A 20,516-nucleotide genomic window follows, 5' to 3' on the forward strand; every position below is an offset into this window, starting at 1 on the left:
CTTTGGCTTTAAACTTAACTCTAAACTTTAAAATCAGACTTAATCCCACAGATGTTAACAGCTAATAGTCTCCAGATGCATTCAGATGTAAAACATGTCCATGTATTATAGTGTTATTTATGTATCAAATATTCAAATCCATGCACCCATTCTATATTTTGTATGGCTGCAAGACAAATTTCCCTTCTTTGTAATAACTGCACATGGAATCTGACATGCAAAGGTAAGCCTGTAATTAAAATTTGAAGCAAAAGAACGGCTCCAGTGGAACACATCAACATAACTTTAAAACTCTGCTTGCTTGATGAAGTGAAAAATGTGAGCAGAAAGCATCCAGAAGCTGTTTTAAACCAGAGCACAGAGAGCTACACACTCCTCCCATAATGAGTTCTACTTTCAAGTCGGCAGTCGTCTTAAAGGGGATTTGTTGTTTTCACCAGCACATATCTGCAGCTCCTTTAGTATTCAGAGTGGATGATTGGCTGAGCTGAAAGCAGTGCAGTGAACGCAGCAGCATCCAAATACCTGGCCTAATTAAAACCCTCCAAAACTCCGCGGGCCACGTGTGTGATCGGTCTGAGTTGGCAGAGTGTGGCTAATCGAATCGCTCCAAAATATCCAGTGTTGCAAACAGAGTTCAGGACAAATGTGTTGTAAAGACGACAGCTCTGGCCCTCTCTCTGTCCCCCGCTGTGTTTTAGACTCTTCTTCTGTGGTGCAGTCCTGTTCCGCTGTTCTTTTAGTCAGTTGCTGATTTCCCCCCCCCCCCTCTCCATTTTCCTTTGTCTGTGTTTATGTTTGGCGTGTGTGTGCATTTGCAGTGATGACGAGCACATGTTGATCCAGCACTACTGCCAGTCTCTGAACCAAGGCTCTCCTCTCAGCCAGCCCCGTAGCCCTGCACAGATCCTCATCTCCATGGAGACAGAGGAGAAGGGAGAGCTGGAGAGGGTCCTGAACGACCTGGAGCAGGAGAACAGGTCAGTGAATGTACCCTTCGTTATTAAATCCTGTTGGCTGCATCTTTACTCTAACCTGAACTTGGCTCTAACTCTAGCAGGATCTGTTGTTAAAGAGACTTGATTCATGCATAAATGACAAAGAGCTCCCTGAATCTGAAACAGTCATATTTCTATAAGCTAGGTTTTTCAGAGGTCTGGGGTTCACATTTTAATATTGCATCTTGAAACCTTGAAAATAGGGGTCAGTATGTCTAGATCCACGCCTTTGCCTACCACCTATCTGACGATGCAAGTGACCGCACGCAGTTGTGAGCCCGCAGGGTGGTGGATTCATATAGTTCTTTACGGCTGTGTCCAATCAGATGCTTGCCGGCAAGCTCACCTCCTGGGTCTGGCTCCAGCAGGGGGCCATGATGTCTTTGTTCTTGACGAGGTGCTTCAGCTCCCTCTTAGCTGATTCATATGGGTTCTGTTAATTGGTCATAAGCTCCATTCCTACTCGACAAAACCCACCAACAACCACTAACATCTGGCCTTTCTCTTAATGGGAAAGGTTACAATCGACATTAATTCCTGGGACGTGCGCTACAAATCCATTCGCACCAAGATTGAAAGACAGACTGAATAAGTAACAGATATTAAAAACAAAAAGAAACCACCGTAACATTTTCATTGGCCTCCATGCTGCTTTCTGTTGTTTACTAACCAGATTTCCGACGTATTTATGATATCTGATTAAAAAAAGAAAGGCATACATGGTAATTTTGGTGGAAAAGGGTAGCAGTCTTGCCCTTCACCTGGGACCAGTTTGCCTTGGGAGACCCTACTGGCGGTTATTGCCCCCAACATCAAAGCTCACAGGGTCACAAACCCCTCCGATAAATAAAGTTGGCAGTTCTCTGATTCGTGCACCCCAGGTTAAGTAGTTCAAGTCCTTTGGGGTCTTGTTTACGAGTAGAGGTAAAGTGGAGCGTGAGATTGATAGGAGGGAGCTGATGGGGATGCCTCCTCAGCTTTTCCAGGCAGGTCCAGCTGATAGGGCATTATATATCTCATCAGGCTTGGGAATGCCTCAGGAGCCTTTGGACACAAATACAGTTTGTCTTTATAGATTATATTGATGCTGAATTGACAAGAATACTGTTGACATATGACGCCTTTTATCTTATGTTTCTAGAGTTATGTGTCTTTGTGGATACGTAACGAATTGTTAAATGTCATTTTCTTAAAGGGAGTTTGGTGTAATATTTTCCAGCAGAATCTAATTGTAGTCTTGCAAATAGTGACCCTGCAAGTTTCCCAGTCTTTGCAAAACTTTATAGTGTGTGACTAAAAACTCACCTTGTCTTCAGATGTGAGCGGGCATCAGACTTAAGTCTTTTCAAAGTTTTTTCAAAGCCTTCTAGTGTACGGTAGCATTAAGACTGTAGCTGTATAACCCTTGAGTGTATTCAAATGAGCAAGGGTGTGTTCAGTTGCTTGAATATAACTTTTCATTTGTAGGAAGAATACTGCGGTATTTCTTCTTTCAAAAATTAGACAGTGTAGCTTTAGAGGAAAAGGCAACTTGTGCGTTCTCTTTAATCTTACAGTTCATACTGTAATTACCCGACAGCCAGAGAGAAATCCTGTGTTATCCTTCTGTAAAACTGTTTTGCTGCCATGTCCCATTTTCTAGTGAAAACTCCACCCAGCCACATAGATCAAGTTTTTAATGTTCATGTTTATTTTAAGTGCTAAGTTGGATTTATGTGTATTTCTGACAGGGTTTAAACGGGCCTGAAAATGTCTATGATTTAATTATATGAATCTTCAACCCTAGTGAAAATGTTCTTGTGAAAGGGCAGGCAGCCAAGTACCAGTGTCCTCCTCTCTGCCTCGGATTTAATCAGTCCTAGGATACAAATGTCCTAAAATAGAAATCAATAAAGACTGAACATTTGACGTCTGCAGCAGACATGGTGTTTTTTAATAGGCTTCCTCTTTCAGCCCTCCCTTTGTTTATTCCAACAGGGGGATTTTGTTGAAACAAAAAGATAAAGAGTGACTGTCTCATGCATGGGGGATGTCTGTTTCTGATGGATGTTTACTGTCACTGTTTTATTTATATCTCGCACTGTGTTGCTGCAGTGACCCAGCTTCCCCTCTATAATCAATAAAACAAAAGATCACATTTTTTCCCCAGCAGTAGGTGTTTGGTATTTCACATGTATATCAGAGCTGCCGCAGCGGATTAATTCCTCTGCTGCCCTCGCCGCAGGAAGCTGCAATCTGAGTACGACCGTCTGAAGAAGGCCCACGACAGGAAGGGCCTGTCCCCGCTGCCGTCGCCCCCGGAGATGCTCCCGGTGTCGCCTCAGAGCGCACGCGACGCTGAGCTCATCGCCGAGGCCAAACTGCTGCGGCAGCATAAAGGACGTCTGGAGGCACGGATGCAGATACTGGAGGACCACAACAAACAGCTGGAGTCCCAACTGCACAGGCTGAGACAGCTGCTGGAGCAGGTACACACCAGCAGGAACACGGACTCATTCACAAACTGTGGCACACTCATATATATGCTGTGCATACTTTGTCCATTAACCAAATATAAATGTCTGATATGTGTAGCTGCTCAAATCAACTGTTTAATTAACCTACATGCCTCAGCTCTTTGTCTAAAAACAACATCCTGAACAAAAACTTGTTAAGGATATTCACATTGATAATCATCAGTTTTTAAAAGACGTGATTTTCACGTGTGATTATTAACCATATCATGAGACCTGCTAGATGTCAGGTTTCTTTTTGCACATTTGCACCACATAGGTTCACATTAGGTGACGTCCAGTAGCTGCTGCATGTGCCCCATATGACATGCCGCAACAGCTGTTTCTGAGATCTTCCCTCTGCTGACTTTGGCAGAGAATTGTTCATAAATTCAAAAATGATTCGGAAATCTGCTTTTGATTTTCAAACAGTGGCCTTATGCAATGTTGTTGTTACAGGCTGAATAATGGAGTCACTGGTCATAACAATCTGTCACTAACATTACCAGTTGCCTGCATATGACGTTTAGAGAACACTGGTAAATTGTTGTGTCTACTGATAGTCTGCATGTGAGGAATTAAGGGGACATCTGTACGTTATAGCTGCAGAAAATAACCTGGGTTACACTTAGGGTACTTACGACTGATCTGTTGAACAGGTGGAAACACTTGATTTACTTTATGTATTAAACAAGTTAAATTTTCAGTGAAGTTGGAAAAAAAACTAGGCACTTCACAGCAGGTAGAACCACTTTGCACCAATCACAGAAGGTTATGTTTTGATTAAATACTTTGCCACATATAAACACACATCTTATCAGAGCCCCTTGTTTTAGAATCAGTATCAGAATCAGAGTAAGATATATCACCAAGTTTTCACTTACAAGGAATTTGCTTTGGTTTTTGTTGCATACATTAAACATACAATAAACATATTAAGATGAATAAAAAGTAACTCAAAGCACTTCAACACTGAAGAACATAAATATAGAATAGAAAAGTTACAGAAAATGTCCATGTAATGTCCATGAAAATGTCTATGTAAGTGCAGATAGTGTTTCAGTCCAGTTACAGTCAGGTGGAAAGTCACATTGGCACAAGCTGGCAACAGCCCCACAGTCAGATATAACTACAGAGATGACCGAGATAATAAGAAAAGCAAATCCTGTGAGTGCAATTAGTAAAGCTGCTTCAGATCCCTCACCAGACTGTGCACAGAATTATTACAAAACAGCCTCTGCCTGTCCAACATCTGACGTTCCACATGCTCTTGAGCAAGGCAGTGAACCCTCACATGCTATAGTGACCAGCAGCAGAGGAGCCAGCTCCTTTCCTGGATCCAAAAAAAATAGAGCCTTTAAGTTGATGTGAAGTTCCCACCAGTGAGCTCAGACTGAAGTAGCTTCCTCCACACTGTCTGACTGCCAGTAACAGCTGACACACACACAGAGGATCAGGCCAACTCCTTGGTCCCACACACACACTTCACTTCCCTTTTGACTCCTCTAATTAAGCTGTGCGGCGTGGCTGCCAATTTGTTGTGTATCTAATGCATGTGTGTGCCTGTGTGTGTGTCAGACGGATTCCAAGGTGAACGGCACAGCACTGTCCTCTCCCTCCACCTCCTCTCAGCGCTCCGACTCCTCCCTCCCTCTGCTCCGTGTGGCTGCCAGCCAGACTACTGATACAATGGGTAAGAACACACACACACTTATATCCTTTAATATGCATCCACCCTTTTAAAAGCACGGATATAAATAGAGGTGTTTGATTTCACAGCTTGTACAGACCATGCTGTTGGATAGTGTTGTACATCTGACGACAAAGCACTGTTGAAATGTGTGTGTGTGTGTGTGTGTGTGTGTGTGTGTGTGTGTACGTGACTGGTCATTATTTTAGCAGCCTGACTTTTGAAAGTGGAAAAGCGTCATCTCCTTTTTGTTTCAGGTGATGATGAGCTGTCCAGCCCTTCCCAAGATGCATCTGGACTAGAGGAAGTGATGGAACAGCTCAATAATTCCTTTCCTCATAGCCAGGGTATGGAGCACCAACACCACCGTGTCTCGCACATTGTCCACATTGTCACTCAGAGGTTTCAAACCCCAGTCTAGTCAGGGAAACGTAGGAGTTCTGTTCTCTGCTCCCACTACTCACAGGGGCTGTACAAGGTTTTCATCGATCAAATCTTTTTTAGACACAAGCAGCATCAACATCACATTATATTCTGTTGTCTCGTCTTAAAAGGCTTTGGCTGTAGGTCAAGATTACCATGCGAATGAAACCATCATCAGACAACATGAACAGTCAGACAAAAGAAACAAACAGAATGACAATTATGTTGATCACTGTTGCCTCACTGCATGCTGGGAGGTTCTCTACATGTCTTCCTCAGGATGCCACCTAATAAACTTCCTGTTATCAGCTCTGAGAAGAACTCAGTAAAACAGAAAACATCCAGGATAAATACATAGTTTAGCCTATGGGATAAAAAATACACTGGGTGACCACACTGCACTTTTTACAGTGTAAAGAGAAAAATGGAAATTGCATGATATAAAATCAGAACAAAATTGCTAATTATAACATGGTACTTTTTCTTCCTGCTTTGCTCAAGAGTTTTTTGGATGTGTGTACCTTTTTCCTTCCAGTCAAATGCTCTCATTAAACTTAATTACAGCTGTAAGCCTAAAGTAAAGCGTTACCTGCCCTTCACTTGTTTTTCTTCCTCTCTGTTACCGACACGAGGCTGATTGTGTTTCCTCTTTCTTCCTCTCTTTTCTTCCTTCCCTCTTTTTCTCTGTGAGCCAGGAGGGAGAAGGGGACACCCATGAGAGGTTAGTGGCTCAGCTTTCTCTCTCCCCCACCGTCTCATCTCATTTCCCCACCACCAAATTTAAAAAAGTACTGAAGTACACTTCAGTTTATAACACTTCCATGAGCCCTTGATTAATGTACTAACAGTGTGCTATTTTTAATGTATTAGAAATGTACTTGATATATAATTAATATATTATAAGTGCTACTTAAGACATATTGAAATAAAACTAAGTGGACTTGACTGTACTATTTAAGGCACCATTAAAATGCACTTAAATTTATTTATGTACATCTTTTATTAATAATGCTGTACTTTTTAAAAATATTCTTTAATCAAACTTTTTATACTGGTACATTTTTCAACACTACAGCACTATTAGAAAGTTGTACTTAAGTATATTTATGTACATTTCAGTGGTGTCTCATAATAAAACAGGCAAGTGCATCAAATTGAAACAATTTTTATATCTTAAATAGCACCACTAGCATACCAAGTAGATTTTTAGTACATCGAAAATAGCACACTTTTAGTACATTGCTTGTAAGTATATTAAATATACTTAGATTGTCTAGTTCAGCCTACTTCTGTTTTTTTTTTTACCTTAGCCTCGAAGGATTATTTCCATTTCATGCAAGTACCATGTGTGTACCACTTTGGCTTCTATCAGAATCCGAAACCATGAGAAAAAAAATCTAATTATTGGCTTAATAAGGGGACTGAATTTTGGATGTTGTCGTGAGTAGAACTCTGCATAAAACATCCCAAAAAGTGGAAATGTCATGGTACAGTGATGCAGTGGAAAAAAACATCTATGTCCTCCCTCCCTGTCCCTGTTTTTAATTTCCGTTCCCTTTTCTGTCCTCTGTCACACTGACGCTCTGTTCTGCACAGTAGGGAGTAGTGATGTGTGTATGAGTGTGTGTGTGTGTGTGTGTGTGCATAGAGCATCTCTGTGTGCATGTAGATTTGGGATGAGGTGTTAATGCCACGCTACAGTTCACAGTGTGGGGCTCACCCTATGATGCAACCACAATTTAATGTGATAAAAAAAACAGCTAGATGTCTGTCATGTTCTGTTATTTCTGAGGCATACATTGTATTTCTCTGAAAATGGTGGATTCCCACAATGTTTCATTTCACAAAGTGTAGTAAAATGTGTCATTAATGTTATATTTATAATGATTTATTTGTTCCTGCAAACATTCAAAACAGTCCGAGTGTAACAGTGAATTTAAAACACGACCTGTTTGTTTACCGCTGTGCCATTTTCTGCATGTTCCTTTGTGCTCGTATTTGGCCCACTAGGGGTGCCATTGTAGCCTCATCACCAGACTTTTCACTCCATTGATTTTTTTCATTTGCTTAAAAAATGGGAGATGTGGGCGGTGATTCATAGATCTGGAACCAAGCTGGTCTCATTGTACATTTGAAGCAAAACCTAAGCAAGAGGGAGTTTGCTTGACATTTTACGATCCAAATAGCATCATGGGGTTTTTATTCTGAGGCTACGGGCTTAAATCATTGCTGATTTCTTGGTCACATTAAAAAGGAATCTTAGGGAAAGCTTTTCAATCAGAATTTACAAATCAGATGTGATGGTAGGTGCAGGTGATTGGAGCAGGGTATCTTTGAAAAAGGCCTGTGCAGAGCTCTTAATCACTGATACATGAAGCAAAGCCTGCAAGATAGTTTAGGTAGTCACCTCCAATCACCACTGTACTCACATACTGTCCATCCAACTCACCCTTTATATTATGGTGGTGTACTTAAGCCAGCAGTGCTCTGCTCACTCGCTCGCCATCTTTGCGGTGTGTCCCACCCTGTTGGCCCTCGTCAGTCCCTGTCAGCTTTATTTCAGCCAATTCAGCACGTTGAATTGTCAGCGAATGAAATCATTTGATTGGCAGTTCAGCTCAGCACACAAGAAGAGAAAGGGAAGTGAGGAAAGTAAAGAGACAGCAAAAGTCAACAGGGAGTCAGATTGAAACAAACTTGCTACATGAGGTAAGATTATTTTTCTTTAGACATTTGGCTCTTTAGTAGAAAACGTTTCCTGATGGTTTACTGGCACACAGTAAATATGCTTTAATCTTTCGACATTGGATTGTTTTAACGTGCTAACTGGTTGCTGTTGTAGACAGTTATTTCTTCTTATGCAGGTGCAGAATGTACACACTGGTTGCCCGATGACAGTAGTCTCTCTGGTGTGTTCATGTGCAGCTTTCGTCACCTCTTGTTCTTTTATGTTGCCTAATTAAAGCCTCACAGAGCTGTTGGCGTGGCTGTAGATGTTTTGTTCCATAGGTAGCACACACGTTAGCCCATTTTTACCATCATGTGTCTGTATGCTCATGTTAATCTGTGTAGCTTTCAGTCCATCACTATGAACGACGGTGTCATGTCTAAGCATTTCCTTCCTCTCTCTCCAGGTCCCAGTATTGGCAGTTTGTTCCACATGGCCGATGATCTGGGCCGTGCCATGGAGTCACTAGTCAACGTGATGACAGACGAGCAGAGCGCCGAACAGCACGAGGCCCTGCCCTTTTGATCCCACCCCCTCTCAACCTTCATCCCCTGTCCTCTCTCTCCTCTCCTCTCTCCTCCCTGCCTACCTATCGCATGCTTTTCTAGTCAAAACAACTGGATTGGAAACACAGTTTACAAAGAGAATATATAACGTCTATTTTTGTGAAGGATTGCGGTTCCAGCAACGACGCGTAAAAAAAACAAACAAAAGAAAAACATTATACCTTGTAGATTTCAGTAGTTTCTTAAAACGTCCTGAAGTTGTTTTATTATTAACAGAGGCTGGTTTATAAACTTCTATGCAATTGTATAAAACAAGAGTGGGGTGATGGGGGTAAAGAGAGATGCGATACAAATAAGTGTGTTCAGTGTGGTCGAATATTTGCCATCTCTTTGTAATTGGGGAAACAGCAAAAGCATTTCAGACATTTGTATCAAAAAAAAAGAATGATTGTAATCATAAGGGTGCTTTCTAAGAGAAAAATGTCTTTCTATAACAGCGTACACTACAGTCAAGGTAATGCAGGCATCCTGGATCTTTACAGTACGTTGTCTGTGAGACTGTGTGTGAGTTTGTGTGTGTGTGTGTGTGTGTGTGTGTGTGTTCGTGTGGTGGTGCCTAATTTCCACATTACATTACAGCTTTTTTTGGGGGGGGGGGGTCGGCTTTGGCTGACAGCCCTCATGTTATATTTGAATTATTCATTTATCTAGTCATCCGTCCATCTATCCATCCATCAATCTGTTCATCATCCCTGTGATTAACATCTCTATGGCAACAGTTTTTCTCCCTGTGTTTGTTTTCAGCACAGTGTACTGTGTGCATAAACAGATGCTGTAATAGGCCCGATTCAGAACTGATTTAACATTTAAAGCTAATGCACATAATGGGAAATAATTTGACATAATAGGAAAACATTTGGATTCCATTCTACAATCATCAAACTACTTCGTTTTTCTAATGTAGCGGGGAAAAGTCAACCTGCATTTGTCATCCCTGTTGATGAAAGAATATATTTACTATTTGCATAGTATGTTGAGATACATATATGTGTGTGCATTATCTTTTAAACTTGATAATAAGGGATAGTTCCGACATTTTGAAGTGGGGTGTATGAGGTACTTATCTATAGTTTTGTGTATTACATACAGTAGATGTCAGTCGGCACACCCCTAGTTTGGAGAAGCAGGCAGGGGGACAGAAACAAAATCAATATAATTTTAAATGTATGCTATATCTAGAAAATTTTCACCGCTTTACGTTGCTGTCAGACACCAATTTTCAACGGGAAACTGAAGCAGTTATAGTGCTCTCTTCAAGCCAGACTCCATTGAGAAAAACAGTAATTTTACATCACTGAACACAGGAGTTGCTGGTCTTTTGCTGCCTCGATCTGTTTGTTTGTTTGTGTTATAGTGTGACTTTGGTGTTTTTAAGAGTTAGTTCACATTCGCAAAGTCACTCAATAGCACAAACAAACCAGCTGATTGAGGCAGTGGAAGACCAGCAGCTCCTGTGTTCAGCGACCTAAAATTACTGCTTTTGTAAGTGGAGCGTGGTGGCTTTGACGAGAGCATAGATGCGGAACTAACCTCCCAAAAAGCCACTTCACAATATCCAAACTACTCCTTTAAAGGGTCAGTTCAGTGATTTGGCATTGCACATTCATGAAGTTGGGATTCACAAGAGACAGATTTTTTAAAAAAAAAAAAGTCCAAGTTGAAGGAGCAGAGGCTGAGATATCCGGACTTTTGTTCCTAGTGTGGCTTTAAAAACACTGGATCCCACCTTTCCCATCATGAAACTTTATAGCGTCTCTCAGTAGACCCTCACTGCCTTGTAGATGCCCAGTAAATTTTCATGTCTTCACTCAGCATCACTGATGGGTGTGTCAGAGGTAAAACAGGTTTGAAACTTTGTTGCACCTGTAAGCACACCCAGCAGTGATGTCATGATGTCCTGTAGTACTCCTTTACATCACTGCAACAGAGTTAGACCACTGGATGTCTATCAGTATCTTTTATATCCAAACTGGTCATCAGTTTGTGAAAACATTTCTCTTCAGTTCTGCATCGGGCCTCTACAGACACACAGAAAGAAACTGTATTTTTTTGAAAAAAAAAGTCCTGATTATTGCACTGGTACATGTCTAATAAGGATTTTATGAACATATGAATCTCTAAGATGCTTTCTAAGTGTCTTTAGGGCCTGTTGAGTCCACACAGTACACTGTGTATTGGTTTTGTCAGAAGTACTGTAAGAGGAACTTAGAAGAATGTGATTTTAATTGAATCTGAGCACTACAGTGTTACAAGGCTGCTTGTTGAGATTATTTTTGAGGAATTTTTCTGTTTGACCTTGAACAGAGAAATATTTTAGGAGGTTTTAGGAAGCCCAGTAACGTAAGCTCTACCTCGTCTGAATTGTCAAAGTCCGGTTCGGAGGCAATTTCTCTACTGTACTCAACCCCACGCTCCTCTGATTGTTTATTAATTGAATATTGCTGGATGGTTGATTCACGTCAAATATCCTAATCACTCTGTAACGTTCTACTGCACTGTAGGAGCCTCCAGTCTGAATGTTCAGATGCATTTACTGCATTTCTCATCTCTGTCAGAGATTTAACTCAAGTTTGAAAAATTAGCATTTTACACAAATCAAATGAATCCATGTGCACTACTGTCATACCTGGGACATACTAGATATTTGTTTCCTGTGTGGAGGATGCGTTTATTCTAGAAGTGTCTTTTTGTCTTTGGTTAAAAAGGTATTTTGTTTTGTGCCGTGTGAGGTGTTAAAATATTAGCATGTGTGACTAAATAAACTCCATTGTTATTTAATGTATAACCACTCAGAGAAGTCCGCGGTGAGCGCCGTGGCGTTATACACTCGTTTGTTTTTGGCATCATATTCTTGCAGCATGATCCAGGAGGGTTTTGTTTTGATCCAGACACTGAATTTGATTGATTTCTTAGTTTGTTTTTCATTTCTAACGTTTGTCTTTCATTCTCACATCATTTTTCAAATAACGCGTCAATACTTCACAACATATCAGATTCCACCAAATATATGCCTTACTACTGTATTATAAAATGCTTTACTGTATATCAATAAAGCACGCAGTTATGTTGAGTTGACTCACCTCTTTGATTTGCTCTTTGTTGTTTGCTTTCAACAGGATTAGAATAAATGCAAGGAACGATAAATGCACAAAAATATTTATTTTGAAAAGCTGGTCCACAAAAAAAAGGTCCCAGTTTAGTAGTACATGCCTGCACACATGAACTCAAATAAGGGACAAAGTGCAATCAGCTGCAACCTAAATACTTTTGCGCATATGAAGTCCATACAGGACAACTCATTTATTCAACTTTTACAGTCATAAAGCAAGCACACACACACATGTTCCGGATGTACAATGTAAACAATCAAACAACCATGTAAAATTCACCGCTACAATAAGAAAAAATTGTGATTTTTTTTTTTTTAAATAGATGAACATATTTGCACAGAAACTAGAGTTCTATAAAGTCCTCTGATTCCAAACAGTAAGCCAATTGACCATAACTGTCCTTATTAGTTTTTAAAGTCTAATAAAAAATATCAGAAAATATCATTAAGATTAAAATTTTCTGATTCTATTAAATTTCACACACTGACATCTATTAAAAGACTCAAGTTTGTTATAAAATGTGACCCATTACTGTATATCTGCATCTTTCAAAGACGCATAAATTGATTTTTTTTCCCACACCACCTGGGGGCAGTGCAGCCTTAAAAAATGATATGGCGAACATGGTGGCAAGCAGCTCCTTATTTCCACATCTAGAAGACACAGTTCAACGCAAGAATTCATTTGGAGTCATGTTTGTGTCCACCTAATGAATGTAAGTTCATTATTCACTTTCCCTTTCACTCTATTTTGGTCTCCAATAAATTCTAAGAAACATATGTGACTCTAGCTGCATGTCACTCCCCCAGGTCCTGTTCCACAAAGGCTGCCATGTTGCTTCTACAATCGCCAAATGCCACTAAATCTTACTCAAGAGCTTTAAAGGTTCTGTATGTGACGTTTAGAGCATTAATAAAGCAAACCACTTTTGTTATGTAAAGATATTGTAGAGTAATGGTGTCCTAAGCAGAGAATTAAGTCACATAACCTCTGTGTGTGTTGCAATCCGAGCTTCTCTGTTCTTTGTTGTGGTAAGTCGGTCGGGCTGCATGGTAGTTTATGTGCATATCCTACTGGCTTGCTTATCATCCCTGCCTTGCACTATGCCCCTATGGTGGTTACCAGCAACTGTGCGACGGAGGAGTTGCAGCCACCCTCAGGATCCCCCCTGGTTAACACCGTCAGTTCTGTCAGCACTGTTGCTGTTGTTAAATGCTGTTTATTCAGTTAGCACCGTTAGCTGCTAGCCACCAGCTCAGCCACCTCCATATTGAGAATTGTATCCAGACAACTTATACCCTCTGAATTTCGCATTTAACAAAAAGCCCTACTTTTTACAGTGAAAGTTGTATCCCCTTGGTTGAAGTTTTCCACAAACCAACCCTGACCCTCAGCACTGAGTGTTTGTTTATGACCCACAGTGCTGCTCTACATGGAATCTGGCCTAACACTCCTCAATCCTCTCCACATTCCTATCAGAGTGTATCTGAAAGACCTCATCCTGTATGCGTACAAGATTGGGTTGAGGGCCGAATTAGCGTGAGAAAGCAAAATGGCTCCTAGTGTGACCGACATGGGGACCTTGCATTGTGGGCAGAGCAGCAGGATGCAGTTGATGAGGTGGATTGGCATCCAGCACACCATGAAGAGAAAGAGGACCAGGAAGAGGGAGGTGGCCTTACGCATATCCTGACGGCTGCGAATGTTGGATTTGGCCTCATTGGACTCTTCTGGACGGGTGTTGGCACGAGCAGAGCTGCAGGTGGGAGGTCCAGCAGAAGCAGTCCTGAGCCCTGGCTTTGTAAAGACAGCAGTAGTCTCAGTTTCAATAAGAGACCCAATGCCAGACTCTACTTCCCTCTGCCCAGCAGACAAGCCTTCCTCGGCTTGTCTGCTGGATTCTTTTTCTGCCCCCATGTCTGCTCCACCTGCTGCAGTTCCCCCAGCAGCAGAACTCCCATTGTCTGTCCCAGTGCACCCACTACTAGCAGATGTTATGTCCTCTGCAGTTCCCCTAGCCACAGCGATGCATCTCAGCTGGCGACGGACGGTGAGGAAGATGTGGCTGTAGATGATGAACATGGCCACCAGCGGCACCAGGAGGCAGCAGAAGAAGTTGAAGTAGACCATGTAGTTCATGTCCACCACACAAGTGAGGATACAGTAGCTAGATTGAAAGGGAGGCATATATACATTAATTATTATGCACACATGCCCCTTCTTTAATTTCATTCTCTTGCAGTCCTCCCATCCATCCATTCATCCATCCATCTGCCCTCCTCATTCTCTTACTCAGAGTCTGGCGGTTGTCGTTTCCAATCCATTAGCGGCACTGAGCCGGTGATGGCTCCCAGGCCCCAGGTGACCAGCAGGGCCAGGTGGGCGTTCCTGGGGCTCATGATGCGCTGGTACTGGAAGGGCAGAAGGATGGCCGTGTAACGCTCCACTGCTACTGCTAACAGGCTCAGGATGGAGCTCTGGAAGAGAAAGGAAGGTTTTTAAAAGGTCATATACGGTAGGGTCTTTAGCAGGCATCACAAAATGGATTCTTGGTCAAAGTGACAACACTTAGGGGTGTCGGTAGTGTAGTGGATAGTGCCGGCGCCCCATGTACAGAGGCGACACCTCGCTGCAGCGGTCGCAGGTTTGACTCCAGCTTGCAACTCTTTACTGCATGTCAACCCCCACTCTCTCTCTCTCACCCCATTTCAATCTGTCCTGTCCATTAAAGGCAACAGCCCCAAAAAAAAAAGTGACAACACTTAACAGAGCAGCTCTAGCTTGATGACATACACTGAGCATATTTATGGGTGGTGCTCTTGCCTACAGGTTAATGTCCCTACCTGTGTGAGCACCATGAGGATGCTGAGCAGCACCAGGCAGAGGGGCAGGTTATGGCGAGGTCGACCCAGGTCTGTCAGCACCGCACAGGGAATGGCCACCAAGCCCACCAGGATGTCTGACACAGCCAATGATATCTTCACACACATGGAGACAGAGTAAAACACTTTGGCCACAGGTTTGTGTGTTAAGAATTCCAGATTTTGCAGAAACAGATTTCCTCACCAGGAAGTAGTTGGTGACGGTGCGAAGTTTCTTGTTGCGGGTGACAGCCAGACAAACCAAAAAGTTGCCTGTGATGGCCAGCACTGCAATGATGAGCTCGGTGGCGATGTAGAACCCTTTCAGACGAGGTTGGTAGCCGTATGGCATCTCTGCCGTACAGCTGACAGGAGTCACATTCATGATGAGAGGGAGACAGAGGATCCACAGTCTTGGAAAACCTGGAAATAGGGGTAGAAATTGAGAAAACTTCAGCATTTAAACCATATGTAAAGAAAATAATTTTTAAGAGGTGTGCAAATCATCCACCTAATTAGATCTGCTCATAGAGCAGTTTCTAGTTCTCACATTGATTACGCAGACTAAATTTATCTGAGGAGAAGAAGATATGAAAGGAGAGAGGAACAGAGGTTGTTATGAAGCTCAGCCTGTGGCCTTTGTGCTGACCAACTGAGCGGTGAAAATTGTTCCTGATAAGGGATGAAAACAATGACACACACACATACAGAGACCCAAGTGTTCACTATGTACACACATGGATATGTATTAAAACCTGCTGCTTGTTGCTCTGCGCACATGTAAATAGATGGATTCCCTGCTATTTAAGCAAATTAGGCGGAATAAAAAACAGCAGCAGCTGAATTTTTTTGCAATTTTCCTGCCTCTTGGATGAGTAGAGTCAGTCCATACAGTGTTAAAGCAAAACCTACCCTTGATTGAACCTGCATTATGCTGAAAAGATTACACAATTAATTCATAAGTCAATTGACAGAAAATTAATCAGAAACTATTTTCATTCAGTTAATTTATTTAATCATTTCATTCATTTTTTTCACACAAAATTGGCAAATATTTGTTACTCTCATCCTTTAAAATGTAAGGATTTGTTACATTTCTGTGTTTTGTATAACTAAATATTGATTATCTCAAGGTTTTGGACTGTTGGTCAAACAAAACAAGGCATTTTAAGAAGTCACCTTGTAATCTGTGTTTGGCATTTTTCACTATTTTGTGGACTTTTCACAGACAATATGTTGAATCGCTTAAAAGAAAAAGAATCAACAGGAGAACTGATCATAAAGATTGTAAGTTGCAGCACTCATTTCATTGCGGGCAAACTTTCTTTACATATTAACTCTGTTACACATTTAATTGTAGATTAGTTCTGTTACATAAAATAAGATTAAAGAGAAGGCAACAACTATCTATAATAGATATAATATAGATAGATATAATAGATTGCAAAAAGAAACAAACATTAAATACCTCCCCACCTCCTCCAACTAATAATTTACCACACAGTCCCTTAGAAATTATGGTAAATGAACTTAAAAAAGGGTCTATAAATCAATACCACCAGGACAAATTCTTGCATAAGTACTGATTTTGGTTGATAAAACACTTCAGGTTTGGATTATAATGCTCACCTGTGCTAGGCTTCAGCTGCAGTCATCCCACGGTTTGGAAGATCCAGAACATCCAGGACACTGAAACAATGCGAAGCTGATGGAACAGAGGCATCAGATCTCACGCTGAGAGGAAACTGAGAAAGAAGCAGGAGGAGCATCAGCTGCCAGGATGAAACCACACCCTCCACCTCTCCCTCGGTCCCTCTCTCTTCTTCTGCTCCCTCTCTCTTTTTTTGCATGGGAGATAAAAAGATAATGCAGAACACGTCAAGCATTAACCTGCTGAATGAACAGCAGCAGTTGCCACACTGCTCTGGATCTGGGTGAAATGGAAAAAGCTGATATGCATTGACGTAAATCCCCAGCATGGTCATAACAAAACAAACATGTTATATTAATTTTTCAATTATGTACGCTCAAGCTGCACTTTCAAACAAATTTCATGAAGAACAATGAAGGCAAAAGCCAAACATGTTGTGTAAAGCATACATGATGTGAGGCTAAAATAAGAAACAAGTGCACTTGCATGAATTATAAATTATATCTATAAACAAAAAACATACAGCACTATGTTATTGGCAAAGTTTACTTAAAGTAGCAAAAGTAAACGAACATGATGCAGTAAAAAATGCAGGAAAATGCCTCCTGTAGAATTTTATTGATGTCGTTGGTTGAGAAGAAATTGATTTCATCTTTTCAACACAAATAATATATTTATACTATAGACTACATATTGCTGTCAAAATATGTTATGGAGCACAATGTTTCCCTCTGAACTATAGGGAAGTACAAGTGTACAAGTACTTGAGTAAATTTACTGAGCTACATTGCACCACAGTGTGTGTATTTCTATAAAACTTCCTCTTAAAAAATCACTTTTTACGGAACTTTGTGAAAGGGAACAAGATGATAAACTGTGGGAGGTAAAAGAACAATAAAAAACTTGTGGCTGTTAATACTTAAATGAAATATTGATTGATTAATTAATTAATTAATTAATTAATTAATTCATATCTAGTGCATTAAAAAGTCCCCTCCAGACATGTTAAATACATAGAAAAAAATATTAGAAATAAAATTTTAAGCATGTGATTGTGTAATTTTGCCTCACATTGTAGCACCTTTTCAACTTTAATGTCTTCAGAGTAAAACCCAGAGAAAGGTTTTAGATTAATGGTCAATATAGTTTTAATATTGAAAATAAATAATTTAGAAAATAACATTTGGTGGGTAATATTTCAGCTTAGGCTTTCAATTTAGGCTAAAATAAAGGCCACATATACAGAAGTATTGTGTGCGTTCCCGTCTTTCACCGCTAGTTGTCGCCAAAACACTTCCGTGGTTCACTTTGATAGCTCCATACCGGAAGTTGTTACAGGTCACGTGACTGCAACATGCGGGCTATTTGTGTTTACTTGAAGTGGAGCTGAAGTCACTCCTGAGGATGTGTTTTATTCTAAACAGTTTGTATTGTGGTACTGCTCTAAAGTAAATGACGCATTTAGTTTGAGGGAGCAACTCCTGTGCCGTCAGTCAGCTTCAGCCAGAGACAGACGTTAACCGTAGCAGACAGAGAGATGTCTGGTTTCAGCGCTGAGCTCATAGAGTACCTGGAGGGGAGGATAACATTTGAGGAGTTTGACAAGCGGAGAGACGAGCGGAAAGCCAAGGTACATCACAAATTATTGATATGTAAGCGAGTTAAGCGCGAAACCGGCGACACTCCACAGCTCAGAAGAGCAGAGCTAAGCTAGCATAGCTAACGTTAGCTAGCTGACGCAGCATCACCCTGTACGTTTCATAGACTTTACAACAATTTAATGTCGTCATGCTATATTTGTATTTTGAAATATGACTGGACTGTTTGATAAAAAAAAATAATGGACTGTTTTATTAGTCCAATAATATACCTAAACGTCTGTTTTGAAATATACATTGCTGCATGGGCGAGCTTTACATTTCAGTGGTCAGGGGGACACATCTCCCTTTTCCAAAAAAAAAAAAAAAAAAAAAAGACCAATTGTCAGTAAACTAGTGGCGTGTACATGGCTCTGCTGCAAAGAGCATGTGTTTGTTTGTTAGTTGTTGATACTGGAGTGTCTGTCAGTCTGGACAATAGGTTAGAAAACAGTAGAGAGCAGCATAGAGGTCAGTGAAACCTTTGTGTTGATGACTTCATATATGTCTTACTTATTCGGTCTCTTGTTCAAATTTGGTGCAGACTAATTTGGAGCGATGTTTGAAGGTTGCTTGAATGGAAACGGACTGAGTTTTGTGGTGCCACGTCATTGCATCTCATCTGTAAAGGAGCTAAAATAAGTGTCTTCACCTGGATGTTTTATTTCAAGCAGCGCAGATCAGAGCCAGAGCTGATAAACAACCATGACTTCTGCGGAGTCATTTGACCCAAGTGTGAATCCCGATTGTAACCTTTCCCATTACATACACAAGCCAGATGTTATCAGGTGTTCGTGTTTTTTTGTGCAGTGGCAAAGTGGCTACATTAAGTACAGACACAGATGCATCTTCCCAAGGAAGAGCAAAACACTACAATTTTTTAGAAATCATTTTGATATGTCTTCTTCATGAAATGGATGGTCATAACAGAATATTTAATACAGCAAAATAAAAAGTAATTAAACTGTATTGACTAACCCATAGATGAAATAGTGCAGAATAAAACCAATCTGGAGATGATGGGGGTACCAACCTAATCTCATTTCATTTTTTTCCTATCGCTTGGATTTAGTTCACAATTGTACTAATAGTGCCCTGATATTTGCCCTACGTGTCATCTCCTCTTACAATGTTAAAACTATATTCCACTAAAATAGATTCCATTATCACTTTTAAAAATTTTTGACAGACTTTTAAAATTATTTTGAGTCTTTAAGTTCTCATTTCCATACTTGCTATTCATTCTATGGGTAATTTACTACTTATAAGATACAAAAACCATTCCATATTCCATACCTTTTTGATATAACATTAGTTAGACTGTTAAAAATGGGGGTCCAATACTGTTTCCCCATGTCGAAAATTAACCCCCTTCATAGCTGTTTAACTAAAGGTCAGTATTTTCTTTCCCCTCCCAGGAGTCAGAGGTATCTGCTGATGCTGAAGATGTGGAGGATGATGCTCAGCCCTCAACCTCTGCACAGATCCCAGGGAAAATCGGTAAAATTACTGTCTTTCTGACACTGAGTCGGTGGTTAAATTTGCATTTTACTGCTGATCAGTGACACAAATGCTATAACTGAGGAGCTTTTGACATATCAGTTTTCTTCAGTGAAACCTGATACTTACTGATGGACGTTAGATGCAAATCTGGATAGATGTTGTAGTTGCATCTCTACTAAATAGAGTGCTGTGTAACTTAAATTATTGTATTGTACATGAAAACCAATCAAAGGACAATGCTTTATTTAGGTGATACAGAAAAGTATTGTTATATTAAACCTTAATATAGCCTGAGAGATGAAACCCGAGATAAAAATGGCCACAGAACAATTGCTGCTGCGCACAATGACAATAAAAAGTGACTCCAGTGACTCCTCTCTTCTCTCAATGGTTGTTATTATTGTTATTATTATTGATGATGACATCACTTGACACAACTCTTCCCTCCCGCCAGAAGAGGGAGTCAGCCCGGGGGTCCAGCTCGCCTTTGCCTCCATGCTCGGAGAAAAGCCAGAACCACCATCTTCAGAAGAGGAGGAGGAAGAGGAGGACAGTTTGAGCTATGTTGATGATGAAGATGATGAGGATTACAAGGTGGAGGAAGAGGAGGGGCCAAAGATGGAGATGGAGGTGGAGGTGGAAGAGGAGGTGGAGGAGACAGAGAAGAGGCCGAAGCGAAGAGGGAAAGGAGGGAGAGGACGGAGGGGCAGGAAGAGGAGAGATTTGGATGAGGACGGGGACGAGGAGGATGTGACAGTGGGGGACGTCTTCGCGCTGGAGATGGAGCTGAACCGAGAAAACAAGAAGATGATGAAGGTGAGGAGGCAGACGGAAGAGTGTGCAGGTGTCCTTTCCCC

General features: G+C 41.0%; 3 protein-coding genes across 15 annotated transcripts in view; 2 read left to right on the forward strand and 1 right to left on the reverse strand.

The window, feature by feature from the left end:
- Nucleotides 1-11,972, forward strand: part of dmd (dystrophin) — a 360,279-nt gene extending 348,307 nt beyond the window's left edge. For 12 of the 13 annotated variants that reach the window (XM_049569632.1, XM_049569631.1, XM_049569639.1 and 9 more), the window contains 5 exons: nt 822-980; nt 3,223-3,466; nt 5,069-5,183; nt 5,438-5,527; nt 8,738-11,972. In XM_049569632.1, the coding sequence (XP_049425589.1) occupies nt 822-980; nt 3,223-3,466; nt 5,069-5,183; nt 5,438-5,527; nt 8,738-8,856 (727 nt within the window). In that variant the 3' untranslated portion in view covers nt 8,857-11,972. Of the gene's footprint in view, nt 1-821; nt 981-3,222; nt 3,467-5,068; nt 5,184-5,437; nt 5,528-6,298; nt 6,325-8,737 lie in introns of all 13 variants that reach the window. The other variant, XM_049569640.1, reaches the window with a different exon arrangement.
- On the reverse strand, nt 11,969-16,601 carry LOC125884651 (adenosine receptor A1-like). Its single transcript, XM_049569645.1, has 5 exons — nt 16,498-16,601; nt 15,074-15,291; nt 14,851-14,985; nt 14,300-14,484; nt 11,969-14,174 (listed from the first exon to the last, which is right to left on the reverse strand). The coding sequence occupies exons 2-5, from the start codon at nt 15,251-15,253 to the stop codon at nt 13,436-13,438; spliced, it is 1,239 nt and encodes a 412-aa protein (XP_049425602.1). The 5' UTR covers nt 15,254-15,291; nt 16,498-16,601; the 3' UTR covers nt 11,969-13,435.
- Nucleotides 16,602-17,865: 1,264 nt separating this feature from the next.
- The window catches only part of LOC125884698 (E3 ubiquitin-protein ligase HECW2-like), a 49,850-nt gene continuing 47,199 nt past the window's right edge, over nt 17,866-20,516 (forward strand). The window contains exons 1-3 of the transcript XR_007448754.1: nt 17,866-18,149; nt 19,575-19,656; nt 20,114-20,475. The gene's annotated coding sequence lies outside the window, so the exon portion shown is untranslated. The remainder of the gene's footprint in view (nt 18,150-19,574; nt 19,657-20,113; nt 20,476-20,516) is intronic.

The sequence above is a fragment of the Epinephelus fuscoguttatus genome, linkage group LG24 (assembly GCF_011397635.1).
Source record: "Epinephelus fuscoguttatus linkage group LG24, E.fuscoguttatus.final_Chr_v1".
Taxonomy (NCBI): domain Eukaryota; kingdom Metazoa; phylum Chordata; class Actinopteri; order Perciformes; family Serranidae; genus Epinephelus; species Epinephelus fuscoguttatus.

Excerpts from the sequence above, each read along its gene's own strand:
- LOC125884651 (XM_049569645.1), bottom strand. The coding sequence starts at position 15,253 with ATGAATGTGACTCCTGTCAGCTGTACGGCAGAGATGCCATACGGCTAC. Across the intron at positions 14,485-14,850 it reads TCCTCATGGTGCTCACACAG|AGCTCCATCCTGAGCCTGTT; the intron begins GTAGGGACATTA and ends TTTCTCTTCCAG. Across the intron at positions 14,175-14,299 it reads CGACAACCGCCAGACTCTGA|CTACTGTATCCTCACTTGTG; the intron begins GTAAGAGAATGA and ends CTTTCAATCTAG.